The sequence below is a fragment of the Acipenser ruthenus genome, chromosome 7, assembly GCF_902713425.1.
Source record: "Acipenser ruthenus chromosome 7, fAciRut3.2 maternal haplotype, whole genome shotgun sequence".
NCBI classification, from domain to species: domain Eukaryota; kingdom Metazoa; phylum Chordata; class Actinopteri; order Acipenseriformes; family Acipenseridae; genus Acipenser; species Acipenser ruthenus.
The window spans coordinates 56,611,304-56,635,323 of NC_081195.1; the positions used below are offsets into that span (position 1 = coordinate 56,611,304).

The window sequence follows — 24,020 nt, forward strand, 5'->3', positions numbered from 1 at the left end:
AAAAACTACAGACACACCTGAGGGCATTTTTTTCACATCTGACTGATACTGAAGAGAAATGGAATTCACTTGGCTCCAATTCAACCAGTCCAGTTATGCTGCTGATAAATCAGTCCATTTTCATATGGCCAGAATACTTGTTACTACTACATGTACTGCCACTTTAAACTATACAATTAGTGAAATGCCAGTAAAGTGAAAGCAAGGTAACCAGTTAAATGTACAATTGTGTTTTTCTGCATTGACTTGCAACCTCCATATACAACAAGGGTGAAACTATTCATTGTGTAAAAATAAGTACAGTGAAACTGATACAATAACTGATGTAATAACCGAGGTATGCAATAACCAGATACATGCACATACCTGCCAAATCAGCACAAAAATCAAAACCTAGTACAGTACTAATTGATTAATGTACATATAATGTACATGTATGTAGTATAAAGGTTTATTACAGAAGAAATAGAAAACAATGCAACATTACTATATAATATGTAACATTCTATATTTGAATTATTTAATACAGTAATTCTATGTTGTCTTGGATAAAGATGGTCAGCTAAATTAATTATAAAAACACAACATGTAATTAATGTATTGAATAATACTGTACTGTAATTAGTAAAAAACAAATTAATAAAAAAAAAACAGTACAGTAATAATAAATTATAGAATAAATAAAACTGATAATAAAAATAATATAAAAGTCAATAAACTCAGTTCAGGTACAGCAGAGTAATCATTGCCTGTACGCTATTTTATGAAGTCTTTTAGGCCCTGGCCACATTAGCGTTTTATAACCGAGTTAAGGGTTCAAAACCTGTTTAACAGTGCTTAAATCGATTTGCATCCACACTAAACATGGTTCATAATGGAGTTCAACAACCGAGTTTGAAACCTACTCAGGAGGTAGTCTCGAACTCTGTTGTTGGCATAAATGGGTTAGATAAACTGGTTTAACTGTAATCTGGAAGTGAACTGTTTTTGAGTCTGGTTACACAGTATCCTCCGATATCTCCTAGTGCTTTGCGGTAGTATGTTGCCATAATCTCCCTGTTTACATGAGATGAGAATAAAGAAAAGACAAGCCCGAATTAAAATACAGGAGGATTTATTCTTGTCATATTCCATGTACTGTAGTACACAAAACCTAGTGTCCAAAACGCGTTTTAAATTATCTTAGATCACATCACATATTAGCAAGTTAAAAGGTCTTTCTTTTGACTTTTAAATTGAAGAACGTCTTATACGCCCAGAATTTCCGTTGTGCGAAATGCCCATCTAATTTATTTACTATGGCATGAGCATTCCCCCCCCCCCATACGAATTATTCCACTTTTGATTACTTAAGCACTTTCTCGTAGCTCCTCCGTTCTGCTCCCGTATTCAATGAAAATAAACAACAACATTTACTGGGGGGGAGAAAGAACGTGTATAAATTACAGTGGTTTCTGGGATACAGTCATCCAGGGAAGTGTTTTTTCAACAATAGCTGGGTTAAACTAATCCTGTTTTATTATGGCAATCTGGACGCTCTAACACTGATGGGCTAGGGTTCAGGTAAATTGGTTTTGAACTTGGTTGTCGATTTTTTTTGTTCCAATGTGGACAGGGCCTTAGGAGATGACTGCTGCTTTTTAAACTTGAGCTCTTTGACAACATAATTCTGACTGCTTTCGTCCCTTTAAGATTTCGCCAATAATGTACAGTTTGTCCTTAAGTGAAATTGACGATCGTTTAGCATTGGCCATGATAATACTGCATAAATTACAGTAAGAGAACAAGGTCAAATTCAAAACAGTAAGAAGTTGGCCTATGAATACACAATATGCGCAGCACAGACCACTGCGTGCCATTGCGGTGCGTGCGTAATAACAGGAAGTATGCACCATCAGAGTATGTACTAAAAGGAGAATTCAAACAGGATTTAATACGATTTTATTCGGTTCCATGATAATGGTTCTTTATATCAGTGTGTACGTTAAATCCCAGATACGTTGCAAATGGGTTGGACTTATATAATCAACTGAATATGTGTGATTTATACTTAATATATGCTGCTCCATTTCATATAGGTTTTTCCTTATCAAAACAGCCATCACAATATATTATATAAATATACGGCATATCATCATATTTTGACTTGCATAGAAGTATTGTCTAGAGCAGTGGTGCACAACTCAGGTCATGGAGGGCTGGTGTCCCTCCTGGTTTTTGTTCTAACCATACCCTAAAATAGTTAATTGGACCAATTAAGCTTCTAATAAGATCCAATAAAGTACTTTAGGGTGCAGCTGGAATAAAAACCTCCAGGGACACCGACCCTCCAGGACTGAGCTGTGCACCACTGGTCCAGAGGCTTGTGAATCTATAGACCACACATGCTTCATATTAGAAGTTCTTTCTGCCATTTTGGTGCAATTGTGTCCATAAAATAATATTACACAAGACAGAATATTTTACGTTACTATAGTCATTTGGTTGTAATCCATTTTTTCCTTTGTGACTTTGACCTTTACTATGGATCCAATGTGGCAATCCAAGAGGTTATGGTGATCCACATTTTCACAGTTGACACAAAAGTTTGAGAGTGTTCAGCATGTCAATTGCTTTCCCTTGCTCACCTACTGGCTTTGAATTACTTTATTTATTGCATGCCCATAGTATATATTTTAAGAAGTTATATACAGTGTAGTCTGATATTCATGCAAGCATTATTACAAAAGATTTGACAGAAAGACAACAGTTAGGTTAGGGCTTTTCTCTTAACCTTCTTAATAGATGCAGGGTATGTTCTAGCTGTTGGGCTGGGGGAGGGGAGTGACTGTACATATACATGGTTCATTACATAAGCCAGCAGGATTGCAGATTTAAAACTATTACAAATAAAACATTTCAGGAAGACTAAGATTGACGCTTTGTTTTACTTTGTACTATACCAAGGATAATGCAGTTATTCTGGGGGTGGGGGAAAGCTTCAGTCATATAAACTGTTTATAAACAACACTTCCGGAGTGTTGCTGCAGTTGATTTTCTTGCCTCCAGCAAGGCTAAAATTGTGCTTTTATCTTTAGTGTGTGTGGGGATGGTACTTGCTTCTTATATTGATGCATACAACTTCTGTTACTAATGTTCTTTGTAATGTTTTGCTTGGTAGAAGAAGATATTGTTTAATTGTAGTAGAATGTGATTTCACATTATAATTGGTATTGATTCCTTCCAATAACCTTAACATTCTGTTTATACAACTTCCTTTTAATGCTATTCTTTGTATTCCTAGTAAATGATCTGGAGGTTAGTGCAGAATCTGTATTTGCTATTTATAGGATTAAAAACTGAAATACATAGTCATCATTTTATTACCTGTAGTACATTATATTTACTACTACAGTAGTTCTAAAACACAGCTTGGTAAAGTCAACTTTATATTATAAATAAACACAATCCATTAAATCTACAGCCTATCAGCAGTTCCCACTTTATTTTCCAGCAGTTCAGTTAAATCAATACTTTGCTCTACCTGTGCAGTACCCAGGGACACATTTTGTTTAATTACTGGCTCTGAAATTTCGATTAAAACCCACACAAATCTGAGACATGCAGACCAGCTTGGGTAAGAATTTGGCACATACTGTAGAATGGAAGTGTGGAATACAGAGCACTCTTGAATCCAAGCAAATCACCAAAGCAAAGTCACCTACCACTTTTTGGAGATGTTTCTCCTTCCGCACATCTACCATGACCATTCCCTGCTTGACAAGTCCAAGTCCAACATCGTCCTTGGAGTCAGTGAACTGCAAAGTGACATGCGGGCAGCTTCCCCCCATATACTCCACATTCAGCAGACACTGAGTGTTTTGGATATCTCTCACAATACTGTCAACTACATCTGCACGGGCATCCTCCTGAGGAAGCAGAGCAGGTATGGTTATCAGAAAGACTGCATTTCTTTTATTTTGCTTTCAATCTGATTAGACATTCAAAAGTTAAGCATTTTTGGTTTTGGCACTTCATTCTGATTTGTGTAGGAAAACACACAAACATTTAGAAACCATTTGAAACTTCAGCACATTGTGAAACATGGTAAGTCACAGCCATTTTGACTGCAAGGCGAGTTAACCAGTCATGTTTGGAGTTTATCATGCTAGAGACTTGTGTGCACATCAGAGGCAGTCTCTATGACAATTTAATGAGCAGGCATCCATGGGAAGATGGGGAAACCTAATGCTTGCAGGATCCTTCTTTGAAAAACTGTTTCATGTTCAGCAAAAAGTGATGACCGCAAGGCACCCTGAGGCTAGACCAATCAAGCATTTTCCATTAACTGGGGAAACATGGTTCATATAAAAGATCAATAAAAAACAAATTAAACACTTTGTAGCTTATTTCAATTTTGACACAATATCTAGTTCTAAAAAGTCCTGAAATACTAAGACAGAAGACACTTTTTAATCTTGATAACTTTTTAAATCAAATCACTTACATCTTGAGGGACCTGGATGTAGGCAAACCCATACTCCGTTGCTTGTGCAGAAAGGGTTCGTATGTTGAAGGCTGGAGGGAGTGCTCCAAGGCGGGTGGAAGGTACCAGCTCTCTCTGAAGAAACACAAAGGGGCTGATGTAAAGATAGACGCAGTGTAGAGCCCAGTGAAAACCTTTTTTTTTTTTTTTTTACAATTTTTCGTTTTAATTTTTTCACAAATTACATTTTAATTTTGTTTTATCCGCTAAAAATGTTGTTATTTGTTATTAGATATGCATTAATAAAATAACATTTGAGTAAGTGCTGACTGAGCTTCTGTTTCCCTTCAGACCACATCTATGGTAATGGCTGATCCTTGTATTTATTGAATGTATGTATTGTATAAACCTCCCAATTTAAAAATGTCATTTTATGTTGGCTTTATAATGACTTTTTGCTTTTTAATGTTGCATTTAGTTTTATTTTGTGTTATTTCGTATTTACGAAAAACAAGGGGCTCTAGTGCAGTGCAAACAATTGCACCAAATCCAAATTACCTAGCAGCCAGGCAATTATTTTGCACTGCGGCCTATGTAAGCTTAAGAGCAATGCAAATTACTCAACACGCACAAATAATGAGCCGCAATCATGATAGCCGCAATCATGACCCAATGTAAAAATGTGCTTTCAGCTGCCAGTTGAGATGCAAGTTTAACTAACTCAACATGCTACATGCCTGAGGGAAAGTAGTTGGTCTACTTCTGCAATGTTTTTTCAAAAATATCACTGCTGTGGATGCAGAATAAAGGGCACTACGTGCTGCACAAAAGTTCATTAACACTCACTGTTGACAGATCTGTATAAGATGCTTAGTTGTGCACAACCCTCACCACCTACTGTGTATAATGCTTGTGTTTTCTTTTTTTTTTTTTTGACCTGGTGCGTACCTTCTCTTTAATCTGTTTTGGAAATCTGATACATAATCTCAAAATACTAATAAATGTCAAACAGAATGTCTGAAATCCAGAATCCGATAGTGTTATGGATACTTCCTTTACAAGTGAGAGAAAAAAAAAATATTAACTACTTACGTTGCCATAGTCGATGTAAAAGACATGCACTTTAGCAGGTGATTCTATCTTCTCTACTCGTGCTCTGTACCTTTATTGGGGGTAGACACAAAAAGAACAGCTGTAAATCATTACATGCTTATTTCCCAGCAGGCTGGGTGTCTCAATAGATTGGAAATGGAATTTGGAGTCTGTCACCTTTGAGTTTTCAAATCGATTTCAAACCATATATATATATATATATATATATATATATATATATATATATATATATATATATATATTATAATGGGGATTGATTTTATTCTTATTACAAGGGCGGTAAAACGCGACTGACGTGTATCTGGGTAACGGATATCCGAGTGCTGACTGTATTGCATTAATATTTTTTAGCCATGAATTTGGTGGTCTTTACCAGGAAGTTTAAATGATGTTATCAATATATACATGAAAATGCATCTGTCAATACAAAGTATCCCTTTAAAACAGTGATTTTATAACAGACTGAAAAAAATAATAATAAAGTTGAAGCTGTTCAGGAGTAGTACCTGCTGCCTTCACTTTTCAGTTTAAATGATTCATGGGGTGAGGTAACTAATAATTTGTTTTATATAATTGAATGTTCCTATCTGAAATTTAAGATACTTCTGTAATAGAAATGAGGTAAAAAAAATAAAAGCACAACACTGGTATTCGGTCTAAGTGTTCTCAATCAGGTTCTAAAACAGATTTTTATTATTAACTATGACGTACTTTAACCTATTTTTTGTATGGCTTTGGGAAGGAGGGGGTCCCAATAATGCTCTCCTTCCCTTTTCCTTTACCCTATTTACAATATGTGCACACTTTTTTAAAACCTCTAAAATGCACATGAGAATTTTTAGGAAATAGAGATACCTTCAGTTGCTTGTGAACATTTTGAAGGGTGAATTGCACCATGTATGTCATTTTAATGGTTGGCAGTTTCATCAATTCAAATACACTCCAACATTTTAAAAGGGACTTAATTTTCATTCTCTGGTCCCTCATAGGCTAGCTCCTTACCATTCCCCATCCGCAAATTTAGAGATGCAATAGTCCCCACGGCGCGGCAAGTAGGAACCCTCAACAGGCGGATGAGCAGCAATCTCACTCCTCATGGTTTCCATCAGTGTCTCCAGCTGGGTGCCTATGAAAGACACAAGGCCAAAAGTATAATGGGGTCTGCATTGTCACACTGCTATCTTAATTAGTATCCTGTCGACACATATGGCAACAATACAACAGCAAGGAGAGGATAACGAAAGCAGATAACCTTCAAACAGACTTCACACTATTTGAGTTCATTATACAGGTTTATCATAGGTCCATTATTACACAAAATGCACATCCATTTTTATATCTACATATTTAAAGCTTGTTTGACACCTGGGAAATGACAAAATTATGTATAATTACATACTGTAATTTGAGTGCCCTGTATTTTTATTTCGCTTGGAGAATAAATTCCTTAGATATGTCAATGTAAATGAACAAACCAACCAAGGTGGTTTGCTTTTTGTAAATATGCTTTTCTGTTTGTAAAGGTCACAACAGTGTATAACAGCAGTATAAATCTTTCCTGTCAATCCACAGGAGATAACATTCTGTAGCTTTTCCAAAACAAACAAAAAAAAGCTTGTAGGTGATTTGAGTTGAATTACATTTCACCTTAAAAAGCTGGTGTGCTTTGGACATGCTCATATGTAAAAAGAGAACACTATTAGAAATGTATATGATGTGAACAATGTAAGCCAATGGCATTTTATTTAAGTTGCTACCTTAATTAGCATCATGTCAACGCTAAATAAAATGTTCTATGGAAAGGCCTGTAGGGAAACTAAATCTGGAACACTTTTTGGGACAACTGCAGGATACAGAATAACAGATTAAATATTAAGAGGCAAGTACCCACAGGACTGTGGAGTGATTTAAGCCTTATGCTCTTATTTCAAAAGGTCACATGCCAAGATCATGAAGGCAGATAACCGTTATTAACACACTTGGGAGACAGCGGTTACCTTAAGTTTAAAGCCATCATATAAAAGTTCACAGTATTTTTACGTACACTTGAAATGAAAATGTGAAAAACAATTTGATTAGACCATCACTGTTAACTTGATATTAATCTAAATATATATATATATATATAAAGTTTTGAGACAGCTATGCATGACAAGTGCCGTGTACTGATCTACTTTTACTCCTCAGAGATCTTATTAAATGAAAGTGGTAAATGAGTCCTCTGAATGCTCTGATTTTACGAGCTGAATAGAAACACTTCATTTAACCCAATTAATATCCAAACTCCTCATTATACACTACGAAAGAACAAAACACAGACATACAATTAAATTCCAACTTTCTGGATTTCACCTATTTCTAGAAAAAAAAACAAAAAAAAAAAAACACACACTTAAAACAATTAAAAGTTCCCAAGTAGATTTGAAATGCAGAACCATGATTTAAAATTGGGGTAACTGGAGGATTGTCTTGCAAATCAAACTTAAATATAAAAAAAGGTTTTAGTAAGATACTAAACTTACAACAGGAGTTTCTATCTGGATAGCTGATGCAAATAAATATGATAAACCCTTGTTCTATTCATTACCATAGCCTGAAAACTTTCAGGTAAAAATTCAGTTTTGAATATTATTGAGGATATTTTAAGGCTGGATGTTTGCTTGTTCAGGAAAATGTTTATCAGGCTTAAGAAGTCAGCATCTACCAATGAAGTGAACTGTGAGCATTTTAAAAGAATGAAATGAATGTATTGTACTGGCGTCGACTGCCAGCCCTTCATAAAAATTCCCCTTCAAGTCAACTACTGAGGTACTGTACCAACCTGTTTAATGGTTGATGGGCATTTTTTCCAACTCCTGTCTAAAATAATACTATCATGGTCATTACCCTATGCTGCAACTCCCAAGCACATTAGATTTATTTGCTTGTTTCTCTCTCTAGACAGGAGCCATCAGTAGGGGTGTCTCTACTAGAGGCACTAATGGGACGCCCATTATATAAATACAGTCTCCTCATTCCAAGCATAGGGCAGTCAAATCAGCGGAGCTAAAGATTTATAAATCCGCTACAGTCATCCAGGCTAGGTTTTATTTATTTATTTATTTATTTATTTGTAAGTTCGATATTGAGCATTGAACTATACAGGTTAATCCGCATTTCAATAATTTGTGTTTCGATATACAGTACATTACCAAAATGTATTGATGCAAAAATCATGTGATCTATGCGTAAGCAGCTATTCGTGTGCTTTATTAGTACCAAAATGACCATATCTGTGGAAGCGCATGGTCAGAATTAAATTAAAATGAGTACAGTATAGTGCAAGCCAACGGACAGCACTGTATTGGTTACTGAAACCAGTGACAAGCGAGCACAAAGCACACAAGACTCTTAGCCTGGCAGTATGAATATGAACAGCATTTATGACAATTAAAGACTTGGAGCAAGATCAGTGACTTTTTTAAACCAGCTCTGCCTCTGAACAACGCTGATTATGTACAGTATATATTTTGACCATTGTTGGGACATATTTTATTTTTATTACTGTATTGAATTTTTCGAATTCTCGAATAGCACAGGGATTTCCCAAACAGTAACTCAATTTCAGCTAAACCGTGTTTTTCACTAATTCGGGTCCCAATCTGCACAGATTAGCTGGGGTCTACTGTATCTTCAACTGTCAGGAACTACAGTTAACAATTACAGTTAGCAATGAAACAGTTAGCAAATTCTGACAGTTCTAGATTCTTGTGAGTGTGCAGTCCTACAGACAACATTGAGATTCACTTTTGCCAAAACCCTTTAGGCTACAAATGTTTTTTTGGCATACATACTGTGTAAAGACTGTTTGATGCACTTGTTTTTGTTGTAGGCTTCCTCAACGATTTAAATGTTTGATCATTTTAAAAGAACAAACAATACTGATGTTAAAACAGAACATAAATACAAACAATTAAACCACTTCACATGTAGAATACAGCTAAAGCTACTTGAGATTACTACATTTAGTGTTGAACAGTGGTGACTAATATGTTGATACTCAAATCTATTACAGCTGTTTAACCTCTCCGCTATGTCTGATTCCCCTCCTGGTCTTTGGGTACCCGCCATGGGCCATGTTCGATTTCACGCTATGCATCCCTTCTTAGCTGTGTAACTATGGAATTCTGTCATTAAACTACACCAAACTTAGTATAGAGACTGTCAAGCCCTTTGCGAACTTGCCAGAATTGTCCGTTTACTTAGCTTGATTGACAGGCTGTTCATTTTGAAGATAGCTTGGCTTTGATTGTTGTTGAAGTGGTCTGTCTCACACACCCACATTCCAAGATCGTCTGCACAGAGGTTTTTATTCAGCCCAACAAAAAAACGTTGTATTTCTATTTAGCAAACTTTCCTGTTTACCACAGCAGCAGCGCAGCTGAAGCAGAGACAGGGTACTCCCTGTCACAAAGCGGCATTAGCTTCCTGAGGAATTTGAAGAGAACCTTTTATAATTTCAGCATTTCATTATTAGGCTCAGTTCTAGTCAGACCCCCGTATTTTTCTACTTGCCAAGCAATACCATAGTTCACAAAATGGGAGAAAAACATGTGCGAGTATTCACAACTGGAAATGAGAAGCAGTAATGCTCTGTGTGACAGCAGACGGCTGCAAACTACCTCCATATGTCATTCTTATATGAGTAAATGCATCTTTTTGATTTTTGATTTTTTCCTCAATTTGAGGGTGATGCAAAGTGATATCTGGCAAGTGATATTTTCAGAATCACATCGTTCTGAATTAACACTTCTGTTGAAAATATAGTATTGTACCGACAAAACCAATACAGTACATCTAAATGGAAGACTACTTATTTTAAAAATACAGTCCTTCCAGATATGTATTTTTGATATTGTATCTTTTTGTGTTCCCTGAAAAACAGACAAGGATTGGAACGGGCCAAAATGAAATCATATATACATCACATGCGCTTAACCACCACTGAAGTCAAACATTTTATAGGGTGGGATATGCGAGTGCTGACTGTATTTCTACTGGAGATGACCTAATGTATATTGGCTCTTTGAAAGAATTATACAATACAGCTTGTAAAAGACACTGTCTGAAAGCGAAGTGTCTATCATTAATATGGTCAGAGATTAAAATGTGTGGCACTGATATTGATGTTTATTGAACACCATCTGTAATGGAACTTTATTGACAATCATGGAATACAATGTGTACCAACTATCAAGACTGTCTGTCAAAGCATATGGTCTGTGTCACTGATATGGCAGCGGTGAAAACAACGTGGCAGTGGAAGGGTTACGGTGCAATGGAAAACACAGGTACTGGAAGAAAATCAAAGCTCGTACAGTATGTGAACATCATCAAATATGCTCTCGTCAGATTCTCAAAATGCCACTATAGTTTTTACTTCCCGATGGCACTTTAGTATTATGAGAGATGCAGGCAAACAATCAAATCCCTCTGGTCCATTGAGAGATACAAGGCAAAACAGAGTGTTTTCAACCACACAGGAACTGCACACTCTGGAGTGGCTCACTATATTTCAAATGTGACAATTCCAGCAACTGCCGGTGACTAGCATCTATTAGGAACATATATTTACTGGTTTCTTTTCCTAGCAGATATATAAAAAGGGATATGAATTGTGGAATATAAATACAATACTGGCTTAAATGTAAAAGAATACATTACAAAACAGCCAAAATGTGCAGAAGTAACAACCATTCTGTAGTTTAAACTCCAAAATGGGCATGTATTTATTCTTTCCAAGGTCATTTTACAAGAATCAGGCTTTCACTTGCCACTCACCAACAATCTATCACCTTCCACTTCCAAGCACAGCCTTCAGAACACTGCTTTGAGAGTTGAAATAGGATGTGTTATTTTGAAGGTCCAACACTTAATCATAATTATCCAAAACATGAGACAACTCATTCTTAACTGACATCACTCACACCCAGCTTCCCCATAAAAGTGACTGTAGCAAACCAACAAAAAGCATCCCACATAGCATAATCTAAGTGGCATGGCATATCAGATCGAATGGTTTGTAAACATGAAATAAAAAGGAAATGTGAACAAGATTGTATTTGTATCACGAGGTGGCAGCCTCGTGTGGAGTAGTGGTTAGGGCTCTGGACTCTTGACCGGAGGGTTGTAGGTTCAATCCCAGATGGGGGACACTGCTGCTGTACCCTTGAGCAAGGTACTTTACCTAGATTGCTCCAGTAAAAACCCAACTGTATAAATGGGTAATTGTATGTAAAAAATAATGTGATATCTTGTAACAATTGTAAGTCGCCCTGGATAAGGGCGTCTGCTAAGAAATAAATAACAAAAGAAATAAATAATAAATAAATAATAATGTGGCACTGAAATGGTTGTTTACTTGGCACCGCCTGTAATGGAACTGTATTGATAAAATCATTGAATACAACAAACTCTAATGACCCTATATCAAAGCACATGGTCTGTATAATTGATATGGCCACATTTTAAAGCAATGCAACAGTGAAAGGCTTAATTTACTGGACATCGCTGGTCATGGAACTTAACCCTTCGTCAGTGGCGATAATATGGCTCACGATGAAAGCAGAATATGCACCCCTCATACAAACTACAAAAATAATATTATATTGTACATGGAAACTCAACATGAAATAAATCGAATATATAACCAAACAATTTGTCAACACACACCCGTGCTTCAATAGGACATCACATAAAGCATAAAAAAGCAGCTTTGGTCTTTGAGAAAAAAAAAAAGTGCACAAAAGGTAACTTTCATACATATGCATCAGATGTGTACCCCCTGACAGCAAAGGGGTTGAGTAAGAATATAGCATTGTACTCAATATGGCAATTTCGTAGTCACATTTAGCAGGAAGGGTTCCTACGACCCTGCAAATATGAAGTCTACCATAAATAATTTGAGATACAAGGTTTTTACACTTTGGTGGTGGCAGCATTGCAAAAAAAAAAAAATGCTGGGAAAGGGTTCATTTTTCATGTACGATACCAATTGAACTTTACCTAGTACATAAAAAAATACCTATATACTGAGTATGAAAGCAATATCTTGAAGTGTTGAAGTCACTTTACCCCAATATGGCAGCCATCACAGGTCAAAATGAATGGTGCCATTAGATTAGGGTGTCCAGATAGCAAGAGTGAAAATTCAGGACACATTCAGTTTGGGGGTGGGGGGGTGGGGTTATAATATAAGTGCGTATATATAAAAAAAATAAATAAATAAATAAAATAATAATAGAGCGTGCACATGCCACGTACTGTAGATTGCATGCCCTCTAATTGTCAGGAACAGCGGACTCGTACTTCTTGGATGACTTGGCCATGCGCATAACATTCTTTCTGCCGATTACATAACTGTAGAACTCCTTGCAGCTCATGTTAAAATTAATTTGTACTTGCATTTCGCACCTCACCAGCTCAATACTGCTTCGATTCCTCAGTTCAATTCATAGTCACAAGACAGACAGGAGTGTTGGTGCACTGCTGTGTGATACACATGGGTAAGCTCTATAGCAACAACTTGGGTATCCAACGTTTCATTGGGCTTTCAAACAAGGGTATTTTGTTTTGCACATGTTGCTCTGTTTCTGACCACCTTCCGGCACCTCATCAAGACACACCTGTTCAGACAGCATCTGTAAACCCTCGACTATGGCACTATGGCACTAAAGGCACCCAATTGTATCAATACTTGCATCACCTTGTACCTGCACTTAACTGCTCCACACTTTGCTGTATTCTACTACTGCGCTCAATTATAACTATTTTCTGTATCTTGTACTTGATTTTACTCTTAAAGGTAACCGTATTCACTTTTTTTTTTAATTGCTCTTATTTGAAATCGTTGTTATCCATGTATTGTATTCACCACTTGCTCTTAAATGGAACTTACTCTTATAAGCACATGTTACTATAAGTGCAACTGCTCTTAGTCGGAATCACTCTCAAACATAATTTACTGTATTCATTTTCTCTTATTTGAATCTGCTCATATGTATTAGTGACTATTGTATTTTATAACTGCTCTCATCTGTAATGTGATATTTTGTAGCAACTGTAAGTCACCCTGGAGAAGGGCGTCTGCTAAGAAATAAATAAATAAATAAATAAATAAATAAATAAATAAATAAATAATAATAATAATAATAATAATAATGTTGTTGTATCCCACTGGTGTGATGCTTGACATCGCCGCAGTGCCTTTGTAACAGTCATATGATTTCTCCCCCATCCTGTTCGGTCTTTTTTGTTTTTTAGTGAGGTTCTCTCTCTCTCTCTATATCTATCTATATATATATAAAATATTGCACTGGCATAAAATTCCCTTATGTTGATTTTTATTTATTTATTTATTTATTTATTTACTCATTTCCTTAAAATGAATGTCCATATTTTTTTTCTTAAACCAGTCTTTAAGTACATTAACAGCTCATGCTGTATTTTTATTTTTTTGTTTTTTAAATCTTTTTTTCTTCTATTTCATTTAGCTGTTCACCATCTACTGTTGCATATATATATATATATATATATATATATATATATATATACATATACATATATACACACACACCGGATTCTGTCAAGTTATGTAAAATGTTAAGGTAAATGTGCGCAAATTAAACTAATAAGAAATCTGATCCTGCGGTAGCACACCACTTTGGGAATTCAAGCACCTCATTCATACAAAGAGGCTCTGCTACATTAGTCTTTAAAAAAGGAGTACTTTCCTTCATCATTATCAAAGTGCAGTCATGCAGCAGAACCAGCATGCACAATGAAAGAGAAGAAAACTACTACATTGCAGTAATACCCACCCAGCTGATGAAGATCTGATCAAAACCAATTGCTTTCAGAAAGACAGAAAGAACTTTAAAAAGTAGTCAGATAACCAATTTCTTTCCTGAGCAACAAGGGCCCATTTTATAATTGGGATAATTTAAGCTTTTTCTACACAGTTATTTAAATATGTTCAACATCGAATATTACAGACAATGCCCCATACAGAAATGCCCCAACTTCACAAAGTGTATATTTTAAGTAATGGGGGCTTCTGTACAATAAGCTTTTAAGGCTAGTATTAAGCTCTATTAAAAAGGAAGAGTGTTTCATGATTTTCATGACACTAAGAGCACTTCACAGCTCAGATGCTTTTGGGCAAAGTATCTCATTACACGTTACTGAACCATCCACTTTAAATAGGAAAAAAAAAAAAAAAAACACTTCTGCCGATTTTCAGTATATCCACACTTACAGACTGTCAAGTACGGCAACAGTGAAATGAAAGAATATTAGGAGCTTTGCAGGTTTAGGTTTGACAATGAAACTCATGAGATTTAATCATTTAATAAAATCACTATTAAACCATTTTTAAAGCTATATTCTTTATATTATTTAAATACTTTTACTGTGGAGCTACAGTGGCTAAATGTTAGAGGTGCTTCAGCATTATGGTTCCATATAATACGATAGATCACACTAGGTAGTCAATACAGTCTTGCTACATATGTTCTGATCTCCAAAAAGAAATCATGGGAGCAGTGTCAAGGGAATTCTGGGTCACTGTCGTTTAGGAAACAAAAGGTCACAAACTGAGAAACTGACAGAAATGCAATCGTCTGAGGCAATGGGAATCCTTACATAATTTGGCTCTATAGGCTGTAATTTCAGTCTTCAAAAACTGCAAGCAAAGCCTTCATTTGATTGGCCTTAAAGGCCAAAATTGGAAGATAAAAAAATAAAAAATCTGTTAAAACAAAAACCACCCAAGAAGAATATATTGCTTATTCTGATTCAAGCAGAATTTCTCTGTTTAACAAATATTCTTGATCTTGTTCTATTTTTAAATTCCCTTCTAAATCACAGGGGTTTTCAGCATCAAGATTTGATCCCTTATTTTGATGAAAATGGAAACATAAAACATCTTTTGGATAACTAAACTACTATACTATGCAATGTGGGGGATCAAAGGAGGAGTCCCCACATGCAGTGGATGTCTTCAGGTTGCTCTATACTACAGCACCACTTTCCTGTGAATTACAGGAAGAGTCTACCTGTCAGGTGTAGTTTGTAAGAGGGTAAAGGGCTCCTGTCTGTTTGAATTTCCAACCTGCAAAAAAAAAAAAGGGAACTCACCAGTCTCAACATCCTGCACGTAGAAGTGGAGCTCATCTGTAATTTCTGTCACAAACACAGGTTTGTAGTTGGCAATCCTCTCCTTCTCCTCTGTCACCTGGACTACCTCTTCAGTGGGCTGTTCCTCATAATTGGACCAGATCTGTCATGTAATTATACAACAAAGAAAACAACCATTAAAGTTCCTTGTTGGTCAGGTGGTGGGTGTTAACTGAAGCTTTTCCAACTACCAAGTTAGCCCAGATAAACCAAAACACAGTTTAACAACAAGTATAGTTAAGTAGGAATTGTGTACAATATTGTACATATTTATGTTCAGGCTAGAATACACTCCTGCTGGAAGTACTGGAAGTACTGTATTCCTTTAGAATACTTGTTTTAGAATTGATGTTGTGTTAAGTCTGATGTGATTCATTTCTGGACATTAGCCAAGACAAACCTGCCATGATGTTGGCTAATGGCAAAATTAATTCTATACATCACACATTCCATTATTCAGCCATTCCAAAGCTTTGCTCTGCAAATTATTTGTCAAGCCGTGAAACTTACATTGCATTTTTAATTTGAGGCAAATTACCGGCTTAATTGTTTTTTACAATCATGTTTTTAAAATTAATAGAGATTTTTTTGAAGAAAACAAATGAGCAGGAGTTAAATGAATCCTTTTGAAGCAAAATGACGAGAGTGCAACCATGAATGTCTCTATGGAAACTTTTTTCGTAAGCCATCTAAACAGAGTTTGGCTGAAAGAATTTAGAACTTTTGCATTGCCGTAGAGACTCTACCTTCATTACATTTAATTACTTTATACTGGTCAGCACCTTGTTAATATCAAGCATTCTAGTGCACAAATGACTTTTTTGTTTATATATATACAGACGTGCTCAAATTTGTTGGTACCCTTACAACTCATTGAAATAATGCTTCAATCCTCCTGAAAAGTGATGAAATTAAAAGCTATTTTATCATGTATACTTGCATGCCTTTGGTATGTCATAGAATAAAGCAAAGAAGCTGTGAAAAGAGATGAATTATTGCTTATTCTACAAAGATATTCTAAAATGGCCTGGACACATTTGTTGGTACCCCTTAGAAAAGATAATAAATAATTGGATTATAGTGATATTTCAAACTAATTAGTTTCTTTAATTAGTATCACACATGTCTCCAATCTTGTAATCAGTCATTCAGCCTATTTAAATGGAGAAAAGTAGTCACTGTGCTGGTATCATTGTGTGCACCACACTGAACATAGACCAGAGAAAGCAAAGGAGAGAGTTGTCTGAGGAGATCAGAAAGAAAATAATAGACAAGCATGGTAAAGGTAAAGGCTACAAGACCATCTCCAAGCAGCTTGATGTTCCTGTGACAACAGTTGCAAATATTATTAAGAAGTTTAAGGTCCATGGAACTGTAGCCAACCTCCCTGGGCGCGGCCGCAAGAGGAAAATCGACCCCAGATTGAACAGAAGGATAGTGCGAATTGTAGAAAAAGAACCAAGGATAACTGCCAAAGAGATACAAGCTAAACTCCAAGGTGAAGGTACGTCAGTTTCTGATCGCACCATCCGTCGCTATTTGAGCAAAAGTGAGCTCCACGGAAGAAGACCCAGGAGGACTCCACTTTTGACAGAAAAACATAAAAAAGCCAGAGTGGAATTTGCTAAAATGCATATTGACAAGCCACAATCCTTTTGGAGAATGTCCTTTGGACAGATGAGTCAAAACTGGAGCTTTTTGGCAAGTCACATCAGCTCTATGTTCACAGACGAAAAAATGAAGCTTTCAAAGAAAAGAACACCATACCTACAGTGAAACATGGAGGAGGCTCGGTTATGTTTTGGGGCTGCTTTGCTGCGCCTGGCACAGGGTGCCTTGAATCTGTGCAGGGCACAATGAAATCTCAAGACTATCAAGGCATTCCGGAGCGAAACATACTGCCCAGTGTCAGAAAGCTCTGTCTCAGTCGCAGGTCATGGGTCCTCCAACAGGATAATGACCTAAAACACACAGCTAAAAGCACCCAAGAATGGATAAGAACAAAACATTGGACTATTCTGAAGTGGTCTTCTATGAGTCCTGATCTGAATCCTATCGAACATCTATGGAAAGAGCTGAAACTTGCAGTCTGGAGAAGGTACCCATCAAACCTGAGACAGCTGGAGCAGTTTGCTCAGGAAGAGTGGGCCAAACTACCTGTTAACAGGTGCAGAAGTCTCATTGAGAGCTACAGAAAACATTTGATTGCAGTGATTGCCTCTAAAGGTTGTGCAACAAAATATTAGGTTAGCGGTCCCATCATTTTTGTCCATGCAATTTTCATTTGTTTTATTATTTACAATATGTTGAATAAAAAATCAAAAGCAAAGTCTGATTTCTATTAAATATGGAATAAAATGGTGGATGCCAATTACTTTTGTCAGTTTCAAGTTATTTTAGAGAAAATTGTGCATTCTTTGTTTTTTGTGGAGGGGTACCAACAAATTTGAGCACGTCTGTAAAAGTTTTAGGCAGGTGTGAAAAAATGCTGTAAAGTAAGAATGCTTTCAAAAATAGACATGTTAATAGATTATATTTATCAATTAACTAAATGCAAAGTGAGTGAACAGAAGAAAAATCTAAATCAAATCCATATTTGGTGTGACCACCCTTTGCCTTCAAAACAACATCAATTCTTCTAGGTACACTTGCACAAAGTCAGGGATTTTGTAGGCTTATAGTCAGGTGTATGATTAAACAATTATACCAAACAGGTGCTAATGATCATCAATTCAATATGTAGGTTGAAACAATCATTAACTGAAACAGAAACAGCTGTGTAGGAGGAATAAAACTGGGTGAGGAACAGCCAAAGCTAACAAGGTGAGGCTGCTGAAGACAGTTTACTGTCAAAAGTCATACACCATGGCAAGACTGAGCACAGCAACAAGACACAAGGTAGTTATACTGCATCAGCAAGGTCTCTCCCAGGCAGAAATTTCAAGGCAGACAGGGGTTTCCAGATGTGCTGTCCAAGCTCTTTTGAAGAAGCACAAAGAAACGGGCAACGTTGAGGAACGTAGACGCAGTGGTCGGCCAAGGAAACTTACTGCAGCAGATGAAAGACACATCATGCTTACTTCCCTTCGCAATCGGAAGATGTCCAGCAGTGCCATCAGCTCAGAATTGGCAGAAAACAGTGGGACCCTGCTACACCCATCTACTGTCCGGAGAAGTCTGGTCAGAAGTGGCCTTCATGGAAGACTTGCAGCCAAAAAGCCATACCTCCGATGTGGAAACAAGGCCAAGCGACTCAACTATGCACGAAAACACAGGAACTGGGGTGCAGAAAAATGGCAGCAGGTGCTCTGGACTGATGAGTCAAAATGTGAAATATTTGGCTGTAGCAGAAGGCAGTTTGTTCGCCGAAGGGCTGGAGAGCGGTACACGAATGAGTGTCTGCAGGCAACAGTGAAGCATGGTGGAGGTTCCTTGCAAGTTTGGGGCTGCATTTCTGCAAATGGAGTTGGGGATTTGGTCAGAATTAATGGTCTCCTCAAAGCTGAGAAGTACAGGCAGATACTTATCCATCATGCAATACCATCAGGGAGGCATCTGATTGGCCCCAAATTTATTCTGCAGCATGACAACGACCCCAAAAATACAGCGAAAGTCATTAAGAACTATCTTCAGCGTAAAGAAGAACAAGGAGTCCTGGAAGTGATGGTATGGCCCCCACAGAGCCCTGATCTCAACATCATCGAAGAACTGTGGTTAGTTCTCTAAGATGTTTGGGCCAACCTACCTGCCGAGTTCCTTCAAAAACTGTGTGCAAGTGTACCGAAGAATTGATGCTGTTTTGAAGGCAAAGGGTGGTCACACCAAATATTGATTTGATGTAGATTTTTCTTCTGTTCACTCACTTTGCATTTTGTTAATTGATAAATATAAACTATTAACATGTCTATTTTTGAAAGCATTCTTACTTTACAGCATTTTTTTACACCTGCCTAAACCTTTTGCACAGTACTGTGTATATATATATATATATATATATATATATATATATATATATATATATATATATATATATATATATAGACACACACACACACAGATACATACAGATTTTTTTTTTTCAGGACAGCTGTTGATGCAAGAAATTCATAAAACAATCTAAAACATTATGTGCAGTAAATATTATGCAATCTATAGTGTGAATTAATTTATATGCTGCTGCATCCAGCTGATGGAATAAGTTTCCTGGGATCTGCTAACTTAAAGGCAAAAGTCCTTTGCAGTCAACAGAAGCCATTTTCTTTTTTTTTTTTTGTTTAACAGCTTGATTTTGTTTGATGGACAGCCTCCATTGATATAGCTCCTGGGACAAACCCCATCTGTTGTTATAGCAGTGAAATGGTCAAAATAGAAAATTATTCTGCAACTGTGCTATGCAGATCACAGCGCCTAAATGCTGTGGTTCAGTGTGCTTCTTACTAAGTTCATTTTGCAGTTACAGTGGTTTAGTGCCTGACGAGCTCCAAAAACTGCATTAATTCATTACAAAACACACACAAACCACATTTCTGATACCAAAAAAACCCCCAAAAACAGGATCAATTAAAAATAAAATACGGCAGCTGTACACTACTGTTAATTTAAAATTAGCATTTCATTCAGCACAAAATGTAGGTCCATTAGGCTCCAATGTACACTAATGTATGTGTGTGTGTATATACAGAAAAATGCCAAACCCTATTATAGTGAACACCCTGATAAAACAAACATTTCTCCAGGTCCCATGGGGGTTCGTTATAGTGAAGGTAGCCTGTAAAATCATTTATTTATATATATATATATATATATATATATATATTATATACACAGAGAGAGAGAGAGAGAGAGAGAGAGAGAGAGAGAGAGAGAGAGAGAGAGAGAGAGAGAGAGAGACCAACACAATTACATACACAAAGTGTGACACTAAAACTTAGATCTGGCAAGTGTAATACACACATGTTCTGCCATCCAATTGATTCAGTTCAGTTATGTACAATCAGCTTGTCTAGTAATTTTGGAAGTTAGAAGATGTTATATTCAAGCCCTGACCTTCACTTGAAAGACTGCTGCTGCTGCACTACATTCATAAAATCTCCAGAGCTACTTCGTCACCAACACACAATGCCCCTGCGCAAAAGATGTCAGACACACTCCTAAACATTGATTAAACGTGACAGCGTGTCAATTCCAATACAAACCCCAGGAAGCTTAACAAGTAGAGACCGCTGGTCGGCACCCAGAACACAATACCGCTTTTCCGTGGAGTTAGGGAAAGGGAAAACATGTATAAACAAATGCAATAAAATAAATATATATTAAAAAAAAGACAGAAAAACTAAAAATCACCTTTCTAGAGCAGGCCGCTTGTCACGTTAATTTGAATCGAATACTTTTTGGGGTCAGAGAGGGTACTGTAATAGATGAATTGCAATTATACCTTCGAGCAAGTACACCTATGATGTTTATCGATGGAAACATTTGCGGTATGACTTTTAGATTGCTGGTGGAACACCAAGTTCTGAGGCTTCTGATCTACTGTCAAATCTGCTTAATATCACTCCTGTTAATGTCACTTTCTGCTTATTATCACAATATTATAATATCCTGGTCAGAATATATTGGGAGGGAACTGGGACAAGCTCCTGATAATATAACTTTGGTTACTGTCACACTCCACTTAATATCAACCATATTTGACTGAGTGTCATACAACTGACTGCTATCCCACTTAATATCACTTTGGGAAACAAAAGCATAATAAGGTTTACATGCAAATAATTTGCTTAACAGTATTGACATTTTCCGAATCTAAAAGTATGATCGCACAATAGATAGAAATATGTCTATAGCTTTGTTTTAACTGTTGCACTGTGCAGTACATCAACTTAGCACTACAGTAACATTTTGAATCATAGTTCAAAAGAGAGACAAAGTTACCGACAAAATCCATATACAGTTGAAGTAGGAACTGTAAATGCAATGAAACTATAGGTGATTAGATAGACAACTCCATGAATACGAATTACATGAGACTGTCAAATGCCCACACAGAATTACTATCAATGAGTTTAGTTAGGGTTGTGTTGGAACTCCAGGTCCCAGAGAAGAAAGAGAACTGTATTAATACATTAGCCCGTGGTCCAAGAGTAAACTCCAGGTAGTCCGCAATTCTACTAAGCAACGCAACAAACAGCTTTAACCACGTGATATATCATTATAAGATATGTATGTAGTCTGCATTTTCCCCTTTATTCGTTTTAAAAAATTTATATACAGTATTACAACTCCCTTTAATGCAATACCAAGCATCGCCTTCAAAGCCGCCATTAACTGAAACAGCTTTCTAATGTGAAACAAATACTAACTAAATAACTTACACATTATGAAGAAACATTTGTCTGGTCAATTACAGACTTCTTTTTTTAGTCAGCATTATTTAAAACAAACAAATCTACATCTAGCATTCACGTAAACGCACTGCTTTCAAATCTGAATTAATACAATACATTAAAAAAATAAATACATTAAAACCACAGTTTTAGTACTGTTCATTTTCAACAATGTGTGTTGCCAGGGGTATAGGAATATACCATTACTTCAATACATTTTTGGAGAGGTTAGCTGCATATAGTAACAGAAGTTAATGTGAAACAAAGAGGCTATATTTATAGCTTGACTTGTGAACTGTAACGTAGTGTGAATGATCAATTTCAGCTTCATGTTATTATCTGGGTTTATTCAGCCAGGTTTAATATCTCACAAGACTAAATACCAAAAGTAAATTCTATTAAAACTACTTCTGGAAATAATGTGTAGTCTGTTCTTGAGGCTGTCATATTTAATCAAAATACCACCAATCCCGTTTAATTTACACATCACAGCCCACCAGAAGTGGCAAGTAACATCCTGTACGCGCCAATCATTTAATTTGTCAAATTGCTTCCCATCCATCTCGTCTTCCGTTTTTTTTTTTTTTTAATATGTACATCGAGTGAAGTTGGCGACAGGGACAGCAATAAGTTGTGTTAGAAATGGGCAGCAGTGTGGAGTAGTGGTTAGGGCTCCGGACTCTTGACCGGAGGGTTGTGGGTTCAATCCCCAGTGGGGGACACTGCTGTTGTACCCTTGAGCAAGGTACTTTACCTAGATTGCTCCAGTAAAAACTCAACTGTGTAAATGGGTAATTGTATGTAAAAATAATGCGATATCATTCCATTATTATAAATAATAATAATAATAATAATAATAAATAATAGAAATGGACAGATTCATTTGCTACACAAGATAACGTTTGTGGATACCAGCACGTATTTACACTTACTGGATCCGAGGACGACCCAAGCCCCAGGCATTGTGTGTTGTGTACAAAACTGAGACACCATTTATCTACAAAGCATTCAGAATCTGAAAAAATAAAATAAAAAAAAACTTAAACAAAAAGAAACTTTGCCATCAGCAACTTCCAATGCACAAAATGACAACATTCATTGCTGACCCTGTAGTGAAGATGCCAGCCCAGGAATCTCATTAAGTTAGATAAGTTATATAAATACTTTACTTTCTGCATGTACTTCTACATATACAAATTAGTTTGAAAATGCTGTTATGAAAAAAATGAATGGCAAGTGGTCTGTGGGAAACATCCAAGCACCAAGGTGGTCGCTACATTGAAAAAGGTTGGGAACCACTGCATTAGAGTATCCAAAGATCCTTTGCAGCAGGCATATCAAAGCTATCTTGGGAACAATATTGACAAAAAGATCCTTTGATAAAGAAATTAACTTCACATACACACACATCTGGACGATTAGTCTTTTTTTCATATATCGCTCACCATACGACAGTGTGCGTGTGTATAGCTATTCTCTTTACTTATAGATTCTTCCTGCCATGGACAGCAGTAATTTCATTGCCCACTACTCATACCACTTGTGGAATACATTAATTTGCTATATGCTGTGGAACAGAAAAAACGTAAAAGTATTTCACATTTGCCATCAAGGGTAGAAATAGCAGAATATTTGAACTCCATGTCTCCCCATCTCTCACTAGCTCTAATGTAATTTGGCTGCAACAATGAGGTGATTGAAACTGCAGAGATTTCCACTGAGACAGGAGATCCTACAGTGTTTATAATGATTCTACTAATCAATAGACCAAGGGAATCATTTTGTAAGATGCAGGCACACTCACAAGCACACACACGATACATATTATACCTGCAGAGATC

At 36.5% G+C, this 24,020-nt stretch overlaps 1 protein-coding gene across 1 annotated transcript in view; it reads right to left on the reverse strand.

The window, feature by feature from the left end:
- The window catches only part of LOC117415557 (staphylococcal nuclease domain-containing protein 1), a 186,814-nt gene that overhangs the window by 13,302 nt on the left and 149,492 nt on the right, over nucleotides 1-24,020 (reverse strand). The window contains exons 18-22 of the mRNA XM_034026068.3: nucleotides 15,755-15,896; nucleotides 6,581-6,704; nucleotides 5,558-5,627; nucleotides 4,487-4,600; nucleotides 3,705-3,908 (exon numbers count right to left, since the gene is read on the reverse strand). Coding sequence (XP_033881959.1) covers nucleotides 3,705-3,908; nucleotides 4,487-4,600; nucleotides 5,558-5,627; nucleotides 6,581-6,704; nucleotides 15,755-15,896 — 654 coding nt within the window. The remainder of the gene's footprint in view (nucleotides 1-3,704; nucleotides 3,909-4,486; nucleotides 4,601-5,557; nucleotides 5,628-6,580; nucleotides 6,705-15,754; nucleotides 15,897-24,020) is intronic.